This window comes from Caenorhabditis remanei, chromosome IV (genome assembly GCF_010183535.1).
Source record: "Caenorhabditis remanei strain PX506 chromosome IV, whole genome shotgun sequence".
Taxonomy (NCBI): domain Eukaryota; kingdom Metazoa; phylum Nematoda; class Chromadorea; order Rhabditida; family Rhabditidae; genus Caenorhabditis; species Caenorhabditis remanei.
The window spans coordinates 1,386,626-1,405,309 of NC_071331.1; the positions used below are offsets into that span (position 1 = coordinate 1,386,626).

General features: G+C 38.4%; 4 protein-coding genes across 4 annotated transcripts; 2 read left to right on the forward strand and 2 right to left on the reverse strand.

Moving 5' to 3' along the window:
- Nucleotides 1–4,822: 4,822 nt before the first annotated feature.
- On the reverse strand, nucleotides 4,823–5,773 carry GCK72_012210 (uncharacterized protein; the record flags this gene model as incomplete). The annotated part of the gene is made up of 2 exons (XM_053728923.1): nucleotides 4,823–4,911; nucleotides 5,644–5,773. 2 exons carry the CDS (start codon nucleotides 5,771–5,773, stop codon nucleotides 4,823–4,825), a joined length of 219 nt encoding a protein of 72 aa, XP_053583695.1.
- A 2,042-nt stretch (nucleotides 5,774–7,815) lies between these two features.
- GCK72_012211 (uncharacterized protein) lies at nucleotides 7,816–8,342 on the forward strand (the record flags this gene model as incomplete). Its single annotated transcript, XM_053728924.1, has 4 exons — nucleotides 7,816–7,855; nucleotides 7,904–8,028; nucleotides 8,072–8,154; nucleotides 8,201–8,342. 4 exons carry the CDS (start codon nucleotides 7,816–7,818, stop codon nucleotides 8,340–8,342), a joined length of 390 nt encoding a protein of 129 aa, XP_053583696.1.
- Nucleotides 8,343–9,102: 760 nt separating this feature from the next.
- GCK72_012212 (uncharacterized protein) lies at nucleotides 9,103–15,469 on the reverse strand (the record flags this gene model as incomplete). Its single annotated transcript, XM_053728925.1, has 4 exons — nucleotides 9,103–9,217; nucleotides 9,392–9,726; nucleotides 9,769–9,893; nucleotides 15,367–15,469. 4 exons carry the CDS (start codon nucleotides 15,467–15,469, stop codon nucleotides 9,103–9,105), a joined length of 678 nt encoding a protein of 225 aa, XP_053583697.1.
- Nucleotides 14,991–15,585, forward strand: GCK72_012213 (uncharacterized protein; the record flags this gene model as incomplete). The annotated part of the gene is made up of 3 exons (XM_053728926.1): nucleotides 14,991–15,030; nucleotides 15,079–15,203; nucleotides 15,247–15,585. 3 exons carry the CDS (start codon nucleotides 14,991–14,993, stop codon nucleotides 15,583–15,585), a joined length of 504 nt encoding a protein of 167 aa, XP_053583698.1.
- Nucleotides 15,586–18,684: the final 3,099 nt, after the last annotated feature.

An 18,684-nucleotide genomic window follows, 5' to 3' on the forward strand; every position in this document is an offset into this window, starting at 1 on the left:
TCTTCTGTTGGTTTCAGATAAAGGAATCTGAGGCGTTACTAGTCATTCGGACCAAATGTCGCATAAACATGATGGTTTGATCTTTGTAGAAACTCAGGGAACAGCTGCATAGCCAATTCTCCTTTATCACCGTCTTCGGTATAGTTAGTTTTTAAAGAAATTTTCATATTATGAGTATTTTTAGGATTTGTAGCGGCTACAACCGCGGATCGTGAACAATGTTCTACAGATCTGGCGGTTCGAACAAGGTTCGAGAAGTGTCACTTTGTGAAACATGGTTACTGTAACCGATGAATGAAGCATTGAAGCAATTATCAGTGAAAGATATAGTTGTCAAGTCACATTGTGACGCACCGTTTGGTACATTTGACTCTGTCGTGATACTTTTACTTCGGTTTTTTAGCTTTGGTGGAACGATATACGTTGCCACTGGCTGAGCTTCCTTCAGACAGTTCTCTTTGTTTCAGTTAGTACTCTTCCTTTGGACAGTCTCTTGTATGAAGAATATCACTACAATATCCATAACTTTTGTATGGGTAAACTTTAGTTTGATTTGAGTCACTGATCTCTACGAGCTTTTGGAAAAGTTCCAGCATACTTTCTGCGTTCAGATTAAGATCTTGATGAAGCTTTGATCTTTGGCTACGAGATCTCTGACGGCAGGTACACTCTGTTGTGTGCTCTGGATCTATTGACTGATGTTTTGGGTCTGTTTGACTCATGAATTTGTGCACCTGGGTGCTGTTCCATATCTTGGACCATTTGGTTCGTGTGTTGTAGAATGTGTCTCTGAAACTCTCTGATTTTGAGCAACATTTGAGGTAGCATTCTTTATCTCTTGTTTAGCTTCTGTACAGAATATCTCTGTCAAATCAAGAGTATGGAAAGCGTTAGGTGTTTCGGTGGAATTTGATTTAATGCTTTGGTAACTGATAATGACTGCTGTGTGTTGGGGAGATTGTACTGTTGTGACAGTGGTTTCCCTCTCCGCGGATCGTACACCAGTAATGAGAGTTGAATCGATAATGTCCGCAACCGCGGATCGATCATAAGCACTTTCATGTTGAAGTAACTCTCTGGACGGAACGTCCTGATCTTTATGAGCAAGTCTTCTCATGTTACCTTCGCAGGTTTTTGGTTTTTCGAGATATGAGTCAAGATCTCCGATCTTATTGGCCACTTCCTCCTTTGGAAGATGTGATGTGGTCTATCGTGGAGTTTTTTGCTCGATATCATACGAATAATTATGTGGGATCTTTTCGGAACGTCAGAATAGCCTTGGCATCAGTATTGTGCTCTTTTGGCGTTTCCAATTGTCTTTGAGATCACCAACTTGGCTGGATCGACAATCGTAGTCGTTAGACTTTGATTATTATGTCGAATGAGTATTGGATTCGCATACGAGGTTCTTCTCCTTCCGTAGGAAGAGATTGAGCCTGAGGACTTTTATGCGATGATATTGATACTGTTGATGTTAATTTTTATAGATACGTGTGCATCTTTTGTTCTTTCTGAATTACGTCCAGTCGTGATTCCACGATTTGGAAGCTTGTTCGCGATGAACATAACTCAAATTGAACAGTGTTTTGTTTTTTGTTAGTAAGAATGAGGGGTGTTAGCCTCGGTGATGGAGCGACTTGAGATGGTGGAAGTCGCGAGTTTGAACTTGACTTTTATATCATGAGTAGCTCTTAGATGGGCCTCCGCGGGTCCGTCTTCGGTCATGTTCCGTTCCTTCCCCACTTCGGCTTACAGGACTGCTTGCACCAAGTCGTGTGCCCACGACCCCACACTAGTGGTGTGCCTGTGTGTGTGTCACAGTCTTGATTTCTTTGAGCACTCATGGTATGCGTGCTTTTCTTTGCCCGTAGACTCGCAGGACCTGACCTACACCTAATCGTGTGCCCACGACTTCACACTAGTGGTGTGCTGTGGGTGAAAGTCAGGGTCCATACGGCAGGCATCCCTAGCCGTTGGTCTATGTGATCGGGTTCAGAGGGTAGATGGATTTGTGCATCTGGGTTCAGCCGATAGATGAATTTGTGCATCTGTGGCTTTTCGACCAATAATTTGTGATTGGTCTCAGTTAGTTTTGTTGATTTTATACTCCTCAGTACCTTTTCCACGGGGGAAGAAGGGTGTTAGCTTCTTCCTGAGTTACTTCCAATCATGTGTCCATGATTTCGAAACTGGAAATTTGTGTCACTCGTTCGCAAAGAATGTAACTCAAACTGAATAGAGCAGTGCGATTCCGTGCACGACTGATAGCACTGATTGCTCAGTGGGATTCCGTGTACGACCGATAGCCCTGTTCGAGGAATGGGATTCCGTGTACGCCTGATAGCACTGCTCGAGCGGTGTACCTCGGTGTACATTCGATAGCACTGATTGCTCAGTGGGATTCCGTGTACGACCGATAGCCCTGCTCGAGCAATGAGGTTCCGGGTACATTCGATAGCATTGCTCGAACGGTGTACCTCGGTGTACATTCGATAGCACTTTGCCAGTGGTATTTTAGTGTACATTCGATAGCACTGTTCCGGACCTTTGCCCGCTAGATACGATCGCGGAGACGTGGTCGACAAGGACTTATAAGGGGAGTCCTATTTCTTGTCTCCTTTTCATGTCAACGACGCAAAGGTGGGTGACACTAGCGATGCTGGCTTGTCAGCATTGGTCTTTTGCGGTTAGAAACAGCATTTCATCAGAAGTGATGTAGCAGTAGGCAGTTATGCATTCACAAGGTCTTGTTTAGAATCAGTTATTGTTTCGATTGGAAATCTTTCTTTGTTATTGAGCATTAAGACGGCAAGGTCACGATCTGTATGACAGAAAGGTCACTATTTCATCCGCGGATCGCCGTCGGACGTTCGTCTTTGCTATCCGAAAGGACATGCTCTGATCGTTATGAGACTGATTTCAATTTACTCGTTTAGATTCTCATATGATGTGTGACTTCGGAGCAGTAAGCGTGTCAAAGATGCAATCACTGTGCTTTCCGTTACACGTATATGTATATGAGTATGAATATTTTGCATAACTATCTGCACCGCGGATTTCACGACTGACGTCCTGCTATCAATCGGTATGGATCCGATACAAGAAAGCAATAAAAACGCCAACCTGTCGGTGGTCTAGGCCGTATTATATCTCGCTATAGTGCAATATTTGAGGATCTTAATCAAATCTCAGGGTGCTAGCCCGAAATTTGAATTGCAATTATTGCTACCAACTTGTTGTCTTCACGCTCTTTGCGTATCAGGTTTATAACTCCTGATACAGACAACCTTCTTCTTCAACAATCTGTAACTGCCACTTATAGACATTTTGTCTTCCGTCAAAGTCACATGCATTGAATGTAAAGGCAACTTGTTGGGTCTATCGAGAGTTAGCGGCTCTCTAAGATACCATAGTGTCCTGGATACTATTCGGCTTCGTCTGACGACAGTGCCATAGTTTAGAGAATCTATGTATCAATTTCCATACTTCAACTATAGACCAGCTATAGCCTAACGTTTAGAATATAAATCAACTTGTTTTTGTCTCGGAGCCTCTGGAAATTGTCGTTCCTTCGCCATTTGTTGCGAAGTCGTGACGGTGTTTTCCATGGTTGAGGCTCTTTAACTGTAAAAAAATCAGAAAGGCGTGTGTCTCGAAGCTTATGGCAATTGTCGCTTCTTCGCCATTTGTTGCGAAGTCGTGACGATGACTTTATGCCATTTTTTGAAGCTTCTCGACGGTTTTGTCTTATGATCCTACAGAAACGGTGTTTTCCGCGGATCTCGTTGTTTGAAAATCTTTCAGAAACTGTGGTTTCTGTCTGATCTTGATGTATTTTTTATGTAGATGGTGTTGTTTTCTACATGTATTTGTTTGAGACATTTGCTCAGTGTCTGTCGATATGTCGTTGACATTATCGATTTTTTATTTGAGCGGTGTCTCTTTTGTTCTCGAGCATCAGAGTTGATGACTCTTCTGCTTTGGAGCGTGGATCTGTGGAGATTCTGGAGGTTCAGATGTTTCGCTCCTCTCGTGTGAATCTCAAAGTTGTAATTTGTATTTTTTGCGCGCAAATCTGCGGCTTATTGGAAAGTTAGTGTGGGTGTATCATCCCCATTTCTCTCTGAGAGCTCATAGACTTCTCAAGTTATAGTGTGATTGCTGCTGGCTCTGTTGTTTTTGTCAAGATGTCTCATTAATCCCGTTTTCCGTGAGGCGTATCTACTATAAGATATGCGGAGTGTAGTGTATTAGGCGGATATGGGAGTATGTATAACAACGATTGCTTTATTAGAAGGGACTCGTCCTTTACTTAACAAAGGTAATGATTCCCTTTCGGGTACAGAGTTAGCATTCTCACGAAGAAGATAGCAAGGTAAAACAGAAAAAGAAAAACAATTTTTAATTGATCAGCCATTGGTAGAGAGGGCATCTATTCAACCGCGGATTGGAGTTACTTCGTGTGAAGTGTGCTCGACGTAGTGGCGGAGCTGTACCGGGTGTTTGGATGCGGCTAAAAATCAATAATTGTCATCTGATTTGTTAGATATTGTATACCTTGAATCATTTGAATGGAAGCTACAGTACAACCGCGGATCGTGTGTGACTGGTGTTGGGACTTGGCTGGTCTTGGCTTCTGGAGCCATCAGTTTGTCCATAAGGTCACAATGTCCTGTTGTTGACTGTTCGCAGAGCTTTGGCTCGTTTCTGGAAAAACGAATTTTTGTTTCCTTTGTCTGGTTCTCTGCTAATATTTTACCTTTGTGCCAGCTGATGGGCTGATTAGGCAGTGGGTGGAGAGTTGAGGCAGCCGCGGGTCGATCTATTGTGGCATCAAAGCCTTTCGAATCGGATTCCGTCTGACTTCTTCTGTTTCAGAAGTAGATTTTCTTTGCTGCGTGTTGATCACTGCTGGAAAGGTATTGATTTAAGAGTTTGATAATTCTCTTTGTGTTTTACTACCTGGACCGACCTTCAGAATCTTTGAGATAATGAGGTTTCCGCGGTTCGCACTGATGAATCCATCTGTAGCTGTGATGGTGGCGGAATCGAGTAAGTTCCGATCCGCGGCTTGTGACGATTCGATGGGGAATCGTAGCTTCTTTTTATCTCATCAGCGGGTCGCGAAGCTGTAAATAGCTCTTTATAGTAATATTATACACTTTTTATAGAGAATTTTATCCCTTTCTGGTATATTTAGCAGATTTATCTATTTTTCAGTATATTTCGGCTCAAACTGTATTGATTTGTCAAAATTTCTGACATTTCCGCTAGAAAGTGAGATATATTGGCCAATACTGCGAAGTATTTGCCCGAATCTCGTTATTTCTTTTGGATTTCATCATGAATCGACAAAATTTATCGATTTTTGGCTCGAATTACTGATTTTTTGGGACATTTTCAGCGGAAATTCGTTGTTTTTCGCCAAAACGTTGATGGTTTTTAGCCAAAAGCTCATATTTGACGTTTTTAACCTACAGAAAGTAGGGGTGATACAGAAATATTGCATTCTGATGCACTTCTAGCCGTGAATCTGAATATTTTCAGTGGAAAATATCGATTTTTGGCAATTTTTGTCGAATTTCTCGAAATTTCTCTTATTTTTGGTGATTTTTTCCGATATTTTTGTGAAAAAACACTTACTGGACTCATGGATATTGCTCATTCCGCGGATCGAAGACTCTCTGAGTCGTTTGACGACTGCCTTGAACGAGTATCCCGCGGATCGACACGATTTGCTCCGGAATGGGAGTTTTCCACGAATGTTGTCCATTTTTTCACTGAAATTAAATTCAGAATTATTTTTATATTGATATTTTTCAAGAAATCTCACGAAAAGTTAACGACAATACGGAAATACACAAAAATTATTTTAGGCCGAGCGCGAAATTATTTAATTTCAGTTGCGCGTAAGCTCATGTGTATCATGGTCCGCAGTGACACGCGCATTGCGTACAATGACACGCGCACTGCGTACCGTAGTCCGATTTAACCATTAATTCGGTGTCGATTTACGGAGACTCAAGAATGAGTGATTTTGAGCATTCCGGAGGGGAAATTGCTCGTCCGCGGAAGGGAACTTGAATTATTCCATACGGGGACTAATATTCTGATCTCTGAAATGGAAATTCTTAGTATTCCCGGGGGGGATACGTATTTTTCAGCGAATTTTCCATATCGGAACACTGTCACAGGCGCCACCTGATCGATTTATCGAGTTTTCAACTCAATTTCAACCATTTTTCGCAGAATTCCCCGGGGAAAACACGAGTCGAATGGAATTATTTACGAAATTATGCTGGCGACGGCTTCTGGAAATTGCATATTGCCTTCGTCACTGCTGCTAGCTCATTTTTCAGCTCTTCGACTACGGATTCTTCCTCTGTGACATTCGTGTCCTCGAGATTTGAAGAAAATTCAGCCGCGGATGAAAAACTAGACAGCATATAAACGGATTATAACGAATAAAAGAGAGAATGACGAGAAATTTTCGCAATTTTACTAAATTTTTTCGTTTTTGATGGATCAGAGTATTCTGAAGCCACTATCGCTACTCACTAGCCTGACATTTACCGAAAGGGAAGCCGACTCGGTTCTTTTTACAGTTAGCGCCGCTCTCATATCGATAACTGCTCATAGACGTAAAATAGTCTAATTGGAGCTATTCCCGGCATGTTTCTTGGAGTTTTGCATCACAGTGGACACAAAAAACGACTACTCCGAAACAGCTCTGAGAAAAATATAAGAAAATCGATAAATTAAAGAGAGCGGCGGGTCACTGGCCAATCATTACAAGAATGAACGGTCGTTATGCACCATGTGGAGGCGGGCCTTAAATGCGGTCGGAGACAGACCCGCTCCTGAGAAAATCTTCCCTAACTGGTTAAACGTGTCAGAAATAACGGCTAATAATGTGAGGATGAGCGGTGCGACAACAGAACACAGTTTTAAGACATTGACCCATTTATTACGATAGATTTAGTTAGTATAATTCAATATTTAGTAAAGCGTCCTGCTGGATGTGCCGCGGGTCGAAAAGTAGACGAATGAGCGTTCACAACCGCGGATCGCTTGCAAATGGCCTAAAGGGCCTAAAAAGGGCGATTATTCACTCTCCCAAGCGTCAGTAGCGCATAAAATGGGCTAAAATAGTCCGGAAAATGATAGGATCTATTTAGCCGACACTTTCACACTCGTCACGTTACCGGACGACCGGAAGAGGCAACCACTCTCGTCAATTTAGACTGAGCAATGAGGAGGCGCGGCGGCCGCTACGCGACCGCTCGCGGCTGAGTGGAGCGCGTTTACTGACTCAACGGGTTTAGAGCGGTAATTCAAATTAGAATTAATTGAATATTCCTGATAACAGGTGATTGAAAAGAGAGAAATAAAGTGAATTAGTGAACAGATTGGAACAATGTTGAAATAAGAGATTAGTAAGGCGATGATGAGCCTAGTTTTGCGGGGAAAACCATGTGGGGCTCATCATTCAGCCTTTCAGTTGTCGACAATTTTGTCTTTGGGGAAATAGTTGACAACAGGCGCTGCAGTTCCGATGCACTTTTTTTTTCAAAAAATGGCTCTAATTCGCGGAAAGGAGCGTGGCTAATCGGAGGGGACTTTCGAATGCATTCGTTTAGTCGTTCTTGTTTGCTTTCTGTTCAAAGTCTTTGGATTTTTGAAAGATTTTAGCTGTTTCAAAATGTTGATAAGAAATACATTGAATAATTCTTTACATTGTGCTCCGCTGATAATGAGCTTATCTCTTTCAGGTAAATCCATCTTCTCAATTGTGTTTCTTCTCCAAAAAAAAAGATGCTCAACTTCTTCCTTCCCATCATACTGCTGTTTACGGGTAAACACTACCACTATCCCTTATAGTCTCTGATTATAAGATTTTCAGCATCAACGGTTTCCGCGTCACCAGCCGCTCTCCACACCGGGTTCCAACAAAAGAGCTTAGAGTACATCAACTCCTTCCGCAGTCGATTTGCCCATGCAGCACAGATTGCTAACATGCAAAAAATGGTGAGGTTATGGCTGCCTATGGACTTTAATCCCCTATTTTTAGAGGTACAATCGAACACTGGAAGCGACAATCCAGAATTTCACATCAAGCTGTGACCTTCTGGACAACATGGAGGATATGCCCACGTATGCTATTCTGGACAAAAAATTTATCGACAACCACATTCTGCAGACCGAAACACATCAAGATCATCTTGAGGCATACGAAGATTATATTATATAAAAATGTTCTTGGGACCGGATCGTACTGTGACTCATATTCTGCATCCATTGGCTACCCAAGTCGGTTGTGCATTGATGGCTACTCCATGTAAATGGCCGAGAGGTCATGAGGAATGGTTGACAATCGGCCAGATTCAAACCATCTGTCTAGTCGGGAAAGTGTAAGTTTAGACATCTAAAGTTTTTGCACAGTTCTTACAACTGCGCTCCACCGAAATCTCCTAAAAGTTTGATTGAGTAGAAATTTCGTCGTTTTATAACTTTTAGTCTTGGAAAACTTTTCAAGTAATTAAAGCTTAACGGTCACGAAAACCCTTTATTTAAAAAAAACTCAGAAGTTCCGACCGGACCCTTTTCAATGAATTCAGTTTAAAAAATCATTCCAGATTGCAGATTTTTTTTCATTTTTAGTAGACTGTGTTATCCGAAAACTAAATCGGTTCAAATTTTTAAAGCGCATATGGCACTTCTCTTCAATTTTCTGCTTTGAAAGATAGAGTATACCTTCTTTTCCCATTTCTAAAAGCTATCCAATATTTTTTTTTTGAAAATCAGGTGCTCGAAGAAAGAGAATCAGAAACCGCATGATTGAGTGAGTATTCTTTCTCTTCTCCCCACAGAAAATGAGGAAAAACCAACGGCACCACATCTTTTAAAACTTTTTGCACTTTTTTCTTTTAGGACAGCTGCTGGAGTCCGTGATGCCACAAGATAAGTTTGAATTTTCTGATACATTAGGTTTATTCAAAACTTCAAACCCCTTAAAATATTTTTGAAACAGAGAAGATTACAATAAAACTGATTGCAAAGAAAGCAATGTTTTTGATTTTCAGGTTAACAGTACAACTCAAATTAAAAATTATCGCAAACACAGCTGTCCTTCGAAACACATAGTCCATCTTTTTGTCCTTCCAAGCATTTCGATCCTGGCGTTCCATAGATCCTCCCGTTTCCTTCGATTGCGGCACTGAAAATATATATTATTAATTTAATAGTGTATTAGCGAGGTACGCTTCTTACAACCGCGATTTATTGAAACCAAAGAAAAGAACCATTTTTCTAGGAGATTTCGGTGGAGCGCAGTTCTAAGAACTGTGCCGAGCTATACACATGTCTGAAAACTTTAGATGTCTAAACTTACACTTCTCCGACAAGGCAGATGGTTTGAATTTTGCCGATTGTCGGCCATTCCTCATGACCTCTCGGCCATTTACATGGTGAAGCCATCAATGCGCAACCGACCTGTGTAGCCAATGGATGCAGAATATGAGTCACAGTACGATCCGGTCCCAAGAGAATCTCAATATGATATTCGTATACCTCAAGATGATCTTGATGTGTTTCGGTCTGCCGAATGTGGCTGTCGATAAATTTTTTGTCCAGAATAGCATACGTGGGCATATCCTCAATTTCGTCCAGAAGGTCACAGCTTGAAGTATAATTCTGGATGGCTGCTTCCAATTTGCGATTATATCTCTGAAAATAGAGGGTTAAAGACATAGGCAGCCCTAAACTCACCATTTTTTGCTTGTTAGCAATCTGAGCTGCATTGGCGAATCGACTGCGGAATGAGTTGATGTGCTCTAAGCTCTTTTGTTGAAACCCGGTGTGGAGAGCGGCTGGTGACGCGGAGACCGTTGATGCTGAAAATTTTATAATCAGAGACTATAAGTGACCCCTTTATTTTTTCACAGATTCATGATTTATCCAAAGCGATAAAAAGCTCTAATTCCTCTTGATAATTTCCAAAAATCTATGTTTCAAAAACGTTGTAACTCAATAAACGGTTCTCAGTTAATAATCAGAACATGTCTCCAATGAATACATTTAATTTCTTTCAATTCACTTTCAGAATTCTTTTTTTTTTCATAGTTGTCAAGGCCCGTTCCTTGACAACTATGAAAAAATTCAAAAATAATTACATTTTCGATGAAAAATTAAAAAATTTCGGAAAAAAAATTGGAAAAAAAGGTCATTATTTGAAGCCGGGCCTTGAAAATTTACTACAGGCTCGGCCCGGCCCGGGCCTTCGGGCCTTGCCGGGCCTTGCCGGGCCTTGACAACTATGATTTTTTTGATGTGTCTACTCAATTTCTGTTTCAAGCAGGTGCCTAAATGAGTTTGATTTCTCGAGTTTGTTTAGAAAGAATTGAAATTAAATATTATTTTCAGTTTTATGATTTTGGGAGAACAGTCTATATTCATCACACACAACATAGTACTTCAATTTTAACGGTAAAGTGGTGAACCTGAAACTGGCTATTATGTATTGAAAAGATCTGTAGTTCAAATGTTTTTATTACCAGAACGGGTTTTGTTTTGGAATCAAAAATTGAGTTTTGTTTTGGAATCAAAAATTGAGACAAAGTTAATACTTAACAATAAGAGACAATCTGAAGAAAGAAACAGAAAGAAATTTTCAGAAGACAAGTGGAAATGATAGCAAAAATAGAAAGATAAGAACACATAATGTTTCGAAATAATTTATTTATAAACAGAAAAGAGTATCATTTGATTCAAGTTGGATCAAGTAAAAATCAGACTATTCATTATTTTCAGAATGAAGACAATACATTATTTTCGTGATATATTTATTACGCACAGCAGCAAAAACTTGTTTTTGTTTCGAGTTTATTTTTTTGAATGAATGGTAACTGAAAAGTAAATATTTTCAGACCGTACAAATGTTATTCAGTTTCACAGTCTTGGTAATTAATTGACGCTGTGATTTTGGATATTAAAGCGTTATTTTCCATGTTCTTTTCTAATTTTTTATTCTAAAGTGATCAAATACTTTTGACAGTAATTCTTCTTCATAATTTTAAAATATCTATGTTTCAAAAACGTTTTATTGCCAATAAATCGTGAATGTACTCTGATGATGTAATTGAAAATTGGTTCAAATAATTATAATCATACTTGTCACGGGCCGGGCCGGCCCAAAATCAGGAAAAATCTCGGCCCGGCCCGGCCCGCTCGGCCCGTTTTAAAACAGTTTTCGAAACATTTTTGAAAATTTGATGTTTTTTTGGAAATTTTGATGTTTTTTTGGAAATTTTTTGAAAAAAAAAGGTTTTCGAATAAAACTTCAAAATTTAATAAAAAGGTAAATATGTATGATAATTTAAGCATTTTTACTCTAAATTTTCGAAAAATTTCAGAAAATTGTGTTACAAAATGAGCACACATTTTTGAATCCGAGCCGGGCCGGGCCGGCGCGATTTTTGACAAGTATGATTTTAATTAATTTCTTTTTGGGATTAAAGTAGTAAAATAGTGAGTTTATAGTAATTCTGGTGTATTCACTTTCAGTTTGTAGACGTCTGTTAAGAAGACAATCAAAATCAAATAACAAATTTCATAATGTATGGAAATGAGTACATGTGTCTAGTCAAGTTTCTGTTTCGAGTAGGTGAGAAAACTGGGTTGATTTCTCGAGTTTTATTGTCTGAAACTTTTATTCAGTTTTGAAAATTTTTTCAAGTAATCAAAGCTTGAACCATTCGTTTAAAAAAAACTCAGCTAAATTTTTTTTCATTTTGAGTGGCTTTTGTTATACAACCGAAAATTTACTCAATTCTAAAAACTTCTCCAAATTTTTAAAGCGCAATGGCACTTTTTTCAATTCTCCGCTTTGAAAAACACATTTGAGGGTCCCCTTCTTTTTTCATTTTTAAAAGCTATCCAATAGGTTTTTTTGAAAAGCGGGTGCTCGAAGAACAGCAAGTATTTTGTAGACAAGACGAAAACTTAAGTTACTTATCAGTGGGACTGTTCACAAAGTAAAAACATTGGTTGTCTTATCAATTTCTCATACTATTATTTGTTATTACTGTCTCAAAACTTACTTGCCGCATAGAGACCTACATCAACTGGGATTTGACAATGTTTCTTATGAGTCTTTCGACAGAAGTGCTAACTTTCGAGAAGGCAATTTCGAGAAGGCTGTGTCATCGTCAAATTAAATCAATAACAATAACCAGAAGCAGTAAATTTACAAAATTCACTAAAAAAGCTGAAAAAAATCGAAAAAAAGCAATTAAAGTTATTGTGCCATCAAGTGAGACTAAATATTTATCTCTTTTAAAATAATGATATACTTCATTTCGTCTGAAAATAATGCTGGATTAATAATGCAAACAGAAGCAGTACTTTTACAAAAACTGTATTAAGATGAAAAAAAAACCATTGTTTTAAAAACTTTTTTTTGAAACAAACCCAAGAATAACTAAGGTCTTCTCAGATGATGGGAATTTCAAAAGTTATTTTTCTGACTTCAGACTATGTACTTGTAATCGAAATTGTTTGAATGGTAATCAAACAAAAAAGTTGAAATATTCTGTTTCTAGTTCTAATTATAGCGCGTGCGACACTGCTACGTACCAGTAGTGGAGTCAGTTCAGAAAATCAACTAACAGTATAACTTGAAAAAAAAAAACTCAATTCCACACGCTCAGCTAAATTTCTCTAGTTTACAACAAAACGGACCATTGAAAAACTTGTTGAACAAACGCAAGTAAGAGCCACCTCGCTGTATTTATTGTCTAAACAACCAAGTTCACTTTTTTTCTTTTTTCAGACTTCGATATCTCTGAACCATTTTTTGGTTTTTGTTAATAGAGAGAGTAATTGAGAAATCAAGCGTCAAATTTCAGAAAACAATCAACTTCTAACAAGTTAGAGCTACAAAAATTGGTAATTGTTCACATACTCATCGCAGTTCTCAGCAGGAACAAGGTTTCAGAAACATCACTTCCTCTGCATTGATTTCTAAGCAAATAGTTTTTTTGAATAACATAGACATAGCATCTGGAAAACCCTTGGTTACATTCGACGGTATTTTGAAACACTATAATGTTTCAATCCTATGTACAGTGAGAGTGTTTTAAAATGTACTTTTTCTGGTTTTTTGTTTTTCATTTTCCTATGACAGCTGATGAATTTCAAGAGTTATGAAACGTATTTTTTGATATACACCGGTTCTCAATACTCCTAACTGTCCCTTTATTTATTCTAAACCCTTTCCTGAATCAAGATATCAATTGTTCGGTCATTCGTTAAAATAATTGACATGAAATTCCAGTGCATGTTTCAACAATCGTTTTTATCGTCGACTTTTCGAGTAATCTCACTGTGGCATAGTTGTTATCACGGAAAATTTCTATACGACAAGGCAATATCTGTCATCACCTTGGTTGCATATGGCGATGTTTTGAAACACTATATTTTTCAGAAAGCAATAATTTTTCAATCCTGGAATGAGAATGTTTGTAAATGTACTGCTTCAGGTTCCAGTTTTTATTTTTTATTTTCGTATCCGACGCTGATAAGTAAACAAAACAATGAACTTCTGCCTATGTACTGATTTTCAGATAAAGGAATGCGGTGTGCTCTTAGAGAGTAAAATGTCCGCAATGATATTGTAGGGTGATTGCTCATAAGTGGATATCAATAACACGCAACAGTGAAAAACCGATTCAGAAATTAGAAATTACCAGGTTATAAGAAATTTTTGCTTTGAGGGTTGCTTAATCTACTGTTCAGCTGGAAAAACCGTGTTTTCATGAAAATTTTGTGGATAAAAAATTCGAAAACTATTAGTTTAAAACTAGGCTTTCCATCCGGACGGGCGTTTCTGCGGGCGGCCCTCGCCCGCCCGGGCGGCGACCCGCCCGTGCCCGCCCTAGCCCGCCCTAGGGAAGACTGGCGTGACAAAATGTTTCTCCGTAATTTATTTGTTTCATATTATCTAATCTAATTTTGTCAAAAAAACCAATCGCACTCTCTACTCAATAAAAAAAAGAAAAAAAAAGTTTTGCAGCAAAAAAGTTCGAACCCGGGAGTATCAAATTCAAAAACAAAGTTGTTAACCATTAGGCCAAACCTTCGCACAATGATGGCGAAGGGGAAGAGCGTGAAGAAAGGAGGGTGTCACGCAAAAAATTGTGGGGCGGCAGGGCCGCCTTAGGGCGGGTCGCCGCCCGCCCTAGGGCGGGTCGGGCGGGCATTTTGCCGCCCGGATGGAAAGCCTATTTAAAACAATGCTTTGCTATGCACATCAATTTTTCTATTTACTTCACTGTTCATGGGAATCTTGAGACCGTATTCCTGCGATTCCAGCTGAATCCAACATGTTCTCGCAATCGTTACTTTAGTGAACGACGCTTTAGTTTTTAGTAAAATCATAATTGCCCATTGATTTTCATCTTACATCTACTATTCACGTTAAATTCTGATGACTTTTTTTCGAACAAAACGGATACATCCCACAAACTTTTGCCAGATATCTGTTCCTCGAAATCGAGAACATTTCAAAGAGATTTCAAAAGAATGCATTAATGTCTTTCCCAGTTTTTTAAAAGAAGATAGATCTATGTGTCTCTCGTGTTCCTTGGACTCTTTCCTTCTTTTTGGAACTCAATTCTCTTGCATTCTTTATGAGAAAAAAAGAGAGGAGAAAGCTCAATCATGTGGGGTCGACGCTGCAGTTCCGATGCACTATTTGTCAAAAAATGGCTCTAATTCGCGGAAAGGGGCGTGGCCTAGTCCTAGGGGACTCTCGATTACATTCGTTTAGTCGTTTTCGTTTTTTGTTCTTAGATTTCAGAACAATTTTTGCTGTTTCAAAATGTTGATAAGAAATACATTGAATAATTCTTCACATTGTTGTTCTATGTGGGTGACGTTATCTCTTTCAGATTAAACCATCTTCTCAATTGTGTTTCTTCTCCGAAAAAATTATGCTCAACTTCTCAATTCTCATCATGCTGCTGCTTACGGGTAAGAACTACCTCTATCCCTTAAAGTCCTTGGTTATCAAATTTTCAGTATCCACGATCTCCGCGTCACCAGCCGCCCTCCACACTGGGTTCCAACAAAAGAGCTTGGAGCACATCAACTCCTTCCGCAGTCGATTTGCGAATGCAGCTCAGATTGCTAACATGCAAAAAATGGTGAGTTTATGGCTGCCTATGGACTGTAATCCTCTATTTTTAGAGATATAATCGTACCTTGGAAGCCACAATCCAGAATTATACTTCAAGCTGTGACCTTTTGGACGACATGGGGGATATGCCCACCTATGCTATTCTGGACAAAAACTTTATCGACAGTCACATTCGGCAGACCGAAATACATCAAGATCATCTTGAGGTATACGAATATCATATTGAGATTCTCTTGGGACCGGATCGTACTGTGACTCATATTCTGCATCCATTGGCTACCCAGGTCGGTTGCGCATTGATGGCTTCACCATGTAAATGGCCGAGAGGTCATGAGGAATGGCCGACAATCGGCAAGATTCAAACCATCTGCCTTGTCGGAGAAGTGTAAGTTTAGACAACTAAATTCTTACAACTGCTCTCTACCGAAATCTCCTAGATAAATGTCACATTTTCTCTGAGTTTCTCAACTGCGCACACAGTTTTCTTCGGTTTCAATAAAGCGCGGTTGTAAAAAGCGTGGACACTATTAAATTAATAATATACATTTTTCAGGGCCGCAATCGAAGGTAATGGGCGGATCTACAGTACCGCCCAAAAGGTTATCAACTTTGGCTGTTTTCAGTAGAAAATGGCCAACTTTGAGAGTGTGTCATGGTAATACTGATTGTTCCACAAAGTAGATTTTTAATGAACTGTACAGAACAAAGGTAGATCTTCATTTTTGTAGTTGGCAACTTTTTTGTACGAGCACTTCCTAGAGAGTTATGGTCATTTTAAGACGACATCTCAAAAATCGCACTATCTTTGCACTGAAATGGGTCGATTTGGGGGAGAAATTACTTTGTCGATACGTAACTTGCTAGGGAGTGTCCGTACAAAAAAGTTGTCAACTACAGAAATGAAGATCTACCTTTGTTCTGTATGATTCATCAAAAATCTACTTTGTGGAACAATCAATATTACCATGACACACTCTCAAAGTTGGTCATTTTCAACTGAAAACAGCCAAAGTTGATAACCTTTTGGGCGGTACTGTATGGAACGCCAGGATCGAAATGCTTGGAAGGGCAAGAAGATGGACTATGTGTTTCGAAGGACAGCTGTGTTTGCGATAATTTTTAATTTGAGTTGTACTGTTAACCTGAAAAACAAAAACATTGCTTTCTTTGCAGTCAGTTTTATTGTAATCTTCTCTGTTTCAAAAATATTTTAAGGGGTTTGAAGTTTTGAATAAACTTAGCCCATGAGAGAATTCAAACTTATCTTGTGGCATCACGGACTCCAGCAGCTGTCCTAAAAAAAAAGATGCAAAAAGTTCTAAAAGATGTGGTGCCGTTGGTTTTTTTGCACTTTTTGGGGGAGAAAAAAGAAGAATACTTAATCATGAAGGCTGGTTCTCTCTCTTCGAGCAGTCGCTTTTTGAAAAAAAAACTATTGGATTGCGTCGAGAAATGAAAAAAGAAGGGGAACCTCAAATGTATTTTTCAAAGCGGAGAATTGAAAAGAAGTGCCATTGCGCTTTAAAAATTTAGAGAAGTTTTTTGAATTGAGTAAATTTTCGATTGTATAACAAAAGCCACTAAAAATGAAGAAAAAATTAGCTGAGTTTTTTTAAACGAATGGTTCAATTTGATTACTTGAAAAGTTTTTCAAAACTGAATAAAAGTTTCACACAATACAACTCGAGAAATCAACCAAGTTTCCTCACCTACTCGAAACAGAAACTTGACTAAATACATGTACTCATTTCCATACTGTTGAAGATAATGAAGTAATCTTATTGAAACACTTAAATCTATATTCTATCAAAAGTTTCACAAAATGTAAGCCGTTTCAGCATTTTATCGTTTTTGAACCGGCTTATGGCAACTTCAATGAGTCCGAGTTTTCTTTAAAAATTTAGAAATGGGAAGTATTTCGTCCAAAAAGAATAAATCAATGCTCACCGTTTCAAAGGTATGTCACGTACATGTCAAATACTAGAAAACTTTAATTTGGATGTTTCCTCAATTAGGACAATTTTCATAATTAGTTGTCAGGTAGATCCAGCCGTGACACTTGTTTCTTATGCACAACCTAGTTTTCAGTTTCAAAGTTTAATAATATGCTAGATTTTAGTTTTAATTTCAGTAGCGAACTGGTATAAACGGCCAGAATGCACCGAATGGAATGATTTCTTTTTCAATTACCAAATCTAATGTGTTGAAAATGAAACAGAATTTTAGGAGTCCAGAATGACAGAACAAGGTTTTTTCATCGGTTTCACATTAGAGATATGAATTTTAATGTTGAAATCATTTCAGTCTGTACAGAATCCAACAAGTGTTACTTTCTTAAGACGACTTATCATTGCTCATATTGAACTTTCATGTTTCCGTAGAACTCATTATCAGAGCCCATTACCGTGTTAAATTTTTTAAACTCATTTTAATTGAATGATATATTATTGAATGATATATTGTTCTCTGTAAGACTCGAGCAACATCTGCCATAGAAACAGATTTTTATATTAGCGTCAGTCGTAGAAGCCCAATTTTTAAGTGTAGTTTATAGACGTTTATTATAGTTTTTTTCACAACGCTCATTTGAGCACCTACAGTAACCCAGGAACCGGTAGGTGGGCATCAAAATTCTGTTTATGGGTTACCGAAGACCCTTAGTACATGCACACAAACTGGGTAAACACTACCTTACCTGTGGGCTCTAAGCCCCTACCTACAAGGGTGATGCTCGAGTCTTACCGAGAACACGTTATATGTATATATTTTCTGTTATTGCTCCTGCTTCTGAACCTCTCAATATATATACCGAAATTTGAAAGAACCAGTACTCCTTTCTTATTTATTGGTCTTGAAAGTTATCCTGTTTCCAGATTTTATTTTAAAAACTTCCCTTTACCCCCTTTTTCCAATTCGTACAACTTTTACGAGAACGGAGACTTAAGTCTAATTTTAGCTGGAAACATCTTGCAGTTCATAAAGGACTGAACAAAACATCCTAATTGTTATAGTAATTAATAGTTTCATGAAAAAAAATGTAGTAGTCGTGCTTCAGTGTTCAAAATAATTTGTTTTTTTTAATGTTTCAATGGCATGATTGAATTTGTTAGCTTGTCTTTGAGTAGTTATAACTTACATTGATTTTTGTCATTGATTCAAGATCGTGTCTTAGAAGTCCATTGAACCGTATCAACATCCTGAAACAGTCAGATAGTTCTTGGAAATTTTCTTGGTTGAGAAAACTTTTCGCCAAAAATGAAGAACTATACAGAAATAACATTATTATGATACACTTCGGATGGTTTTCGAGAATGCAACATTGTTATTGTTTTACCTCTTCCCGTAACAATGAAACAGAAAGTCGTAAACTTTTTAAAATATTTAGCTTTTGATGGTTTCATTTTTAAGAAAAATGAAAAACTATAATAGTATTTTATGGGAATTTACAGTTTTAAAAATGCATCGAAAACCATAAAATTACACGTTTT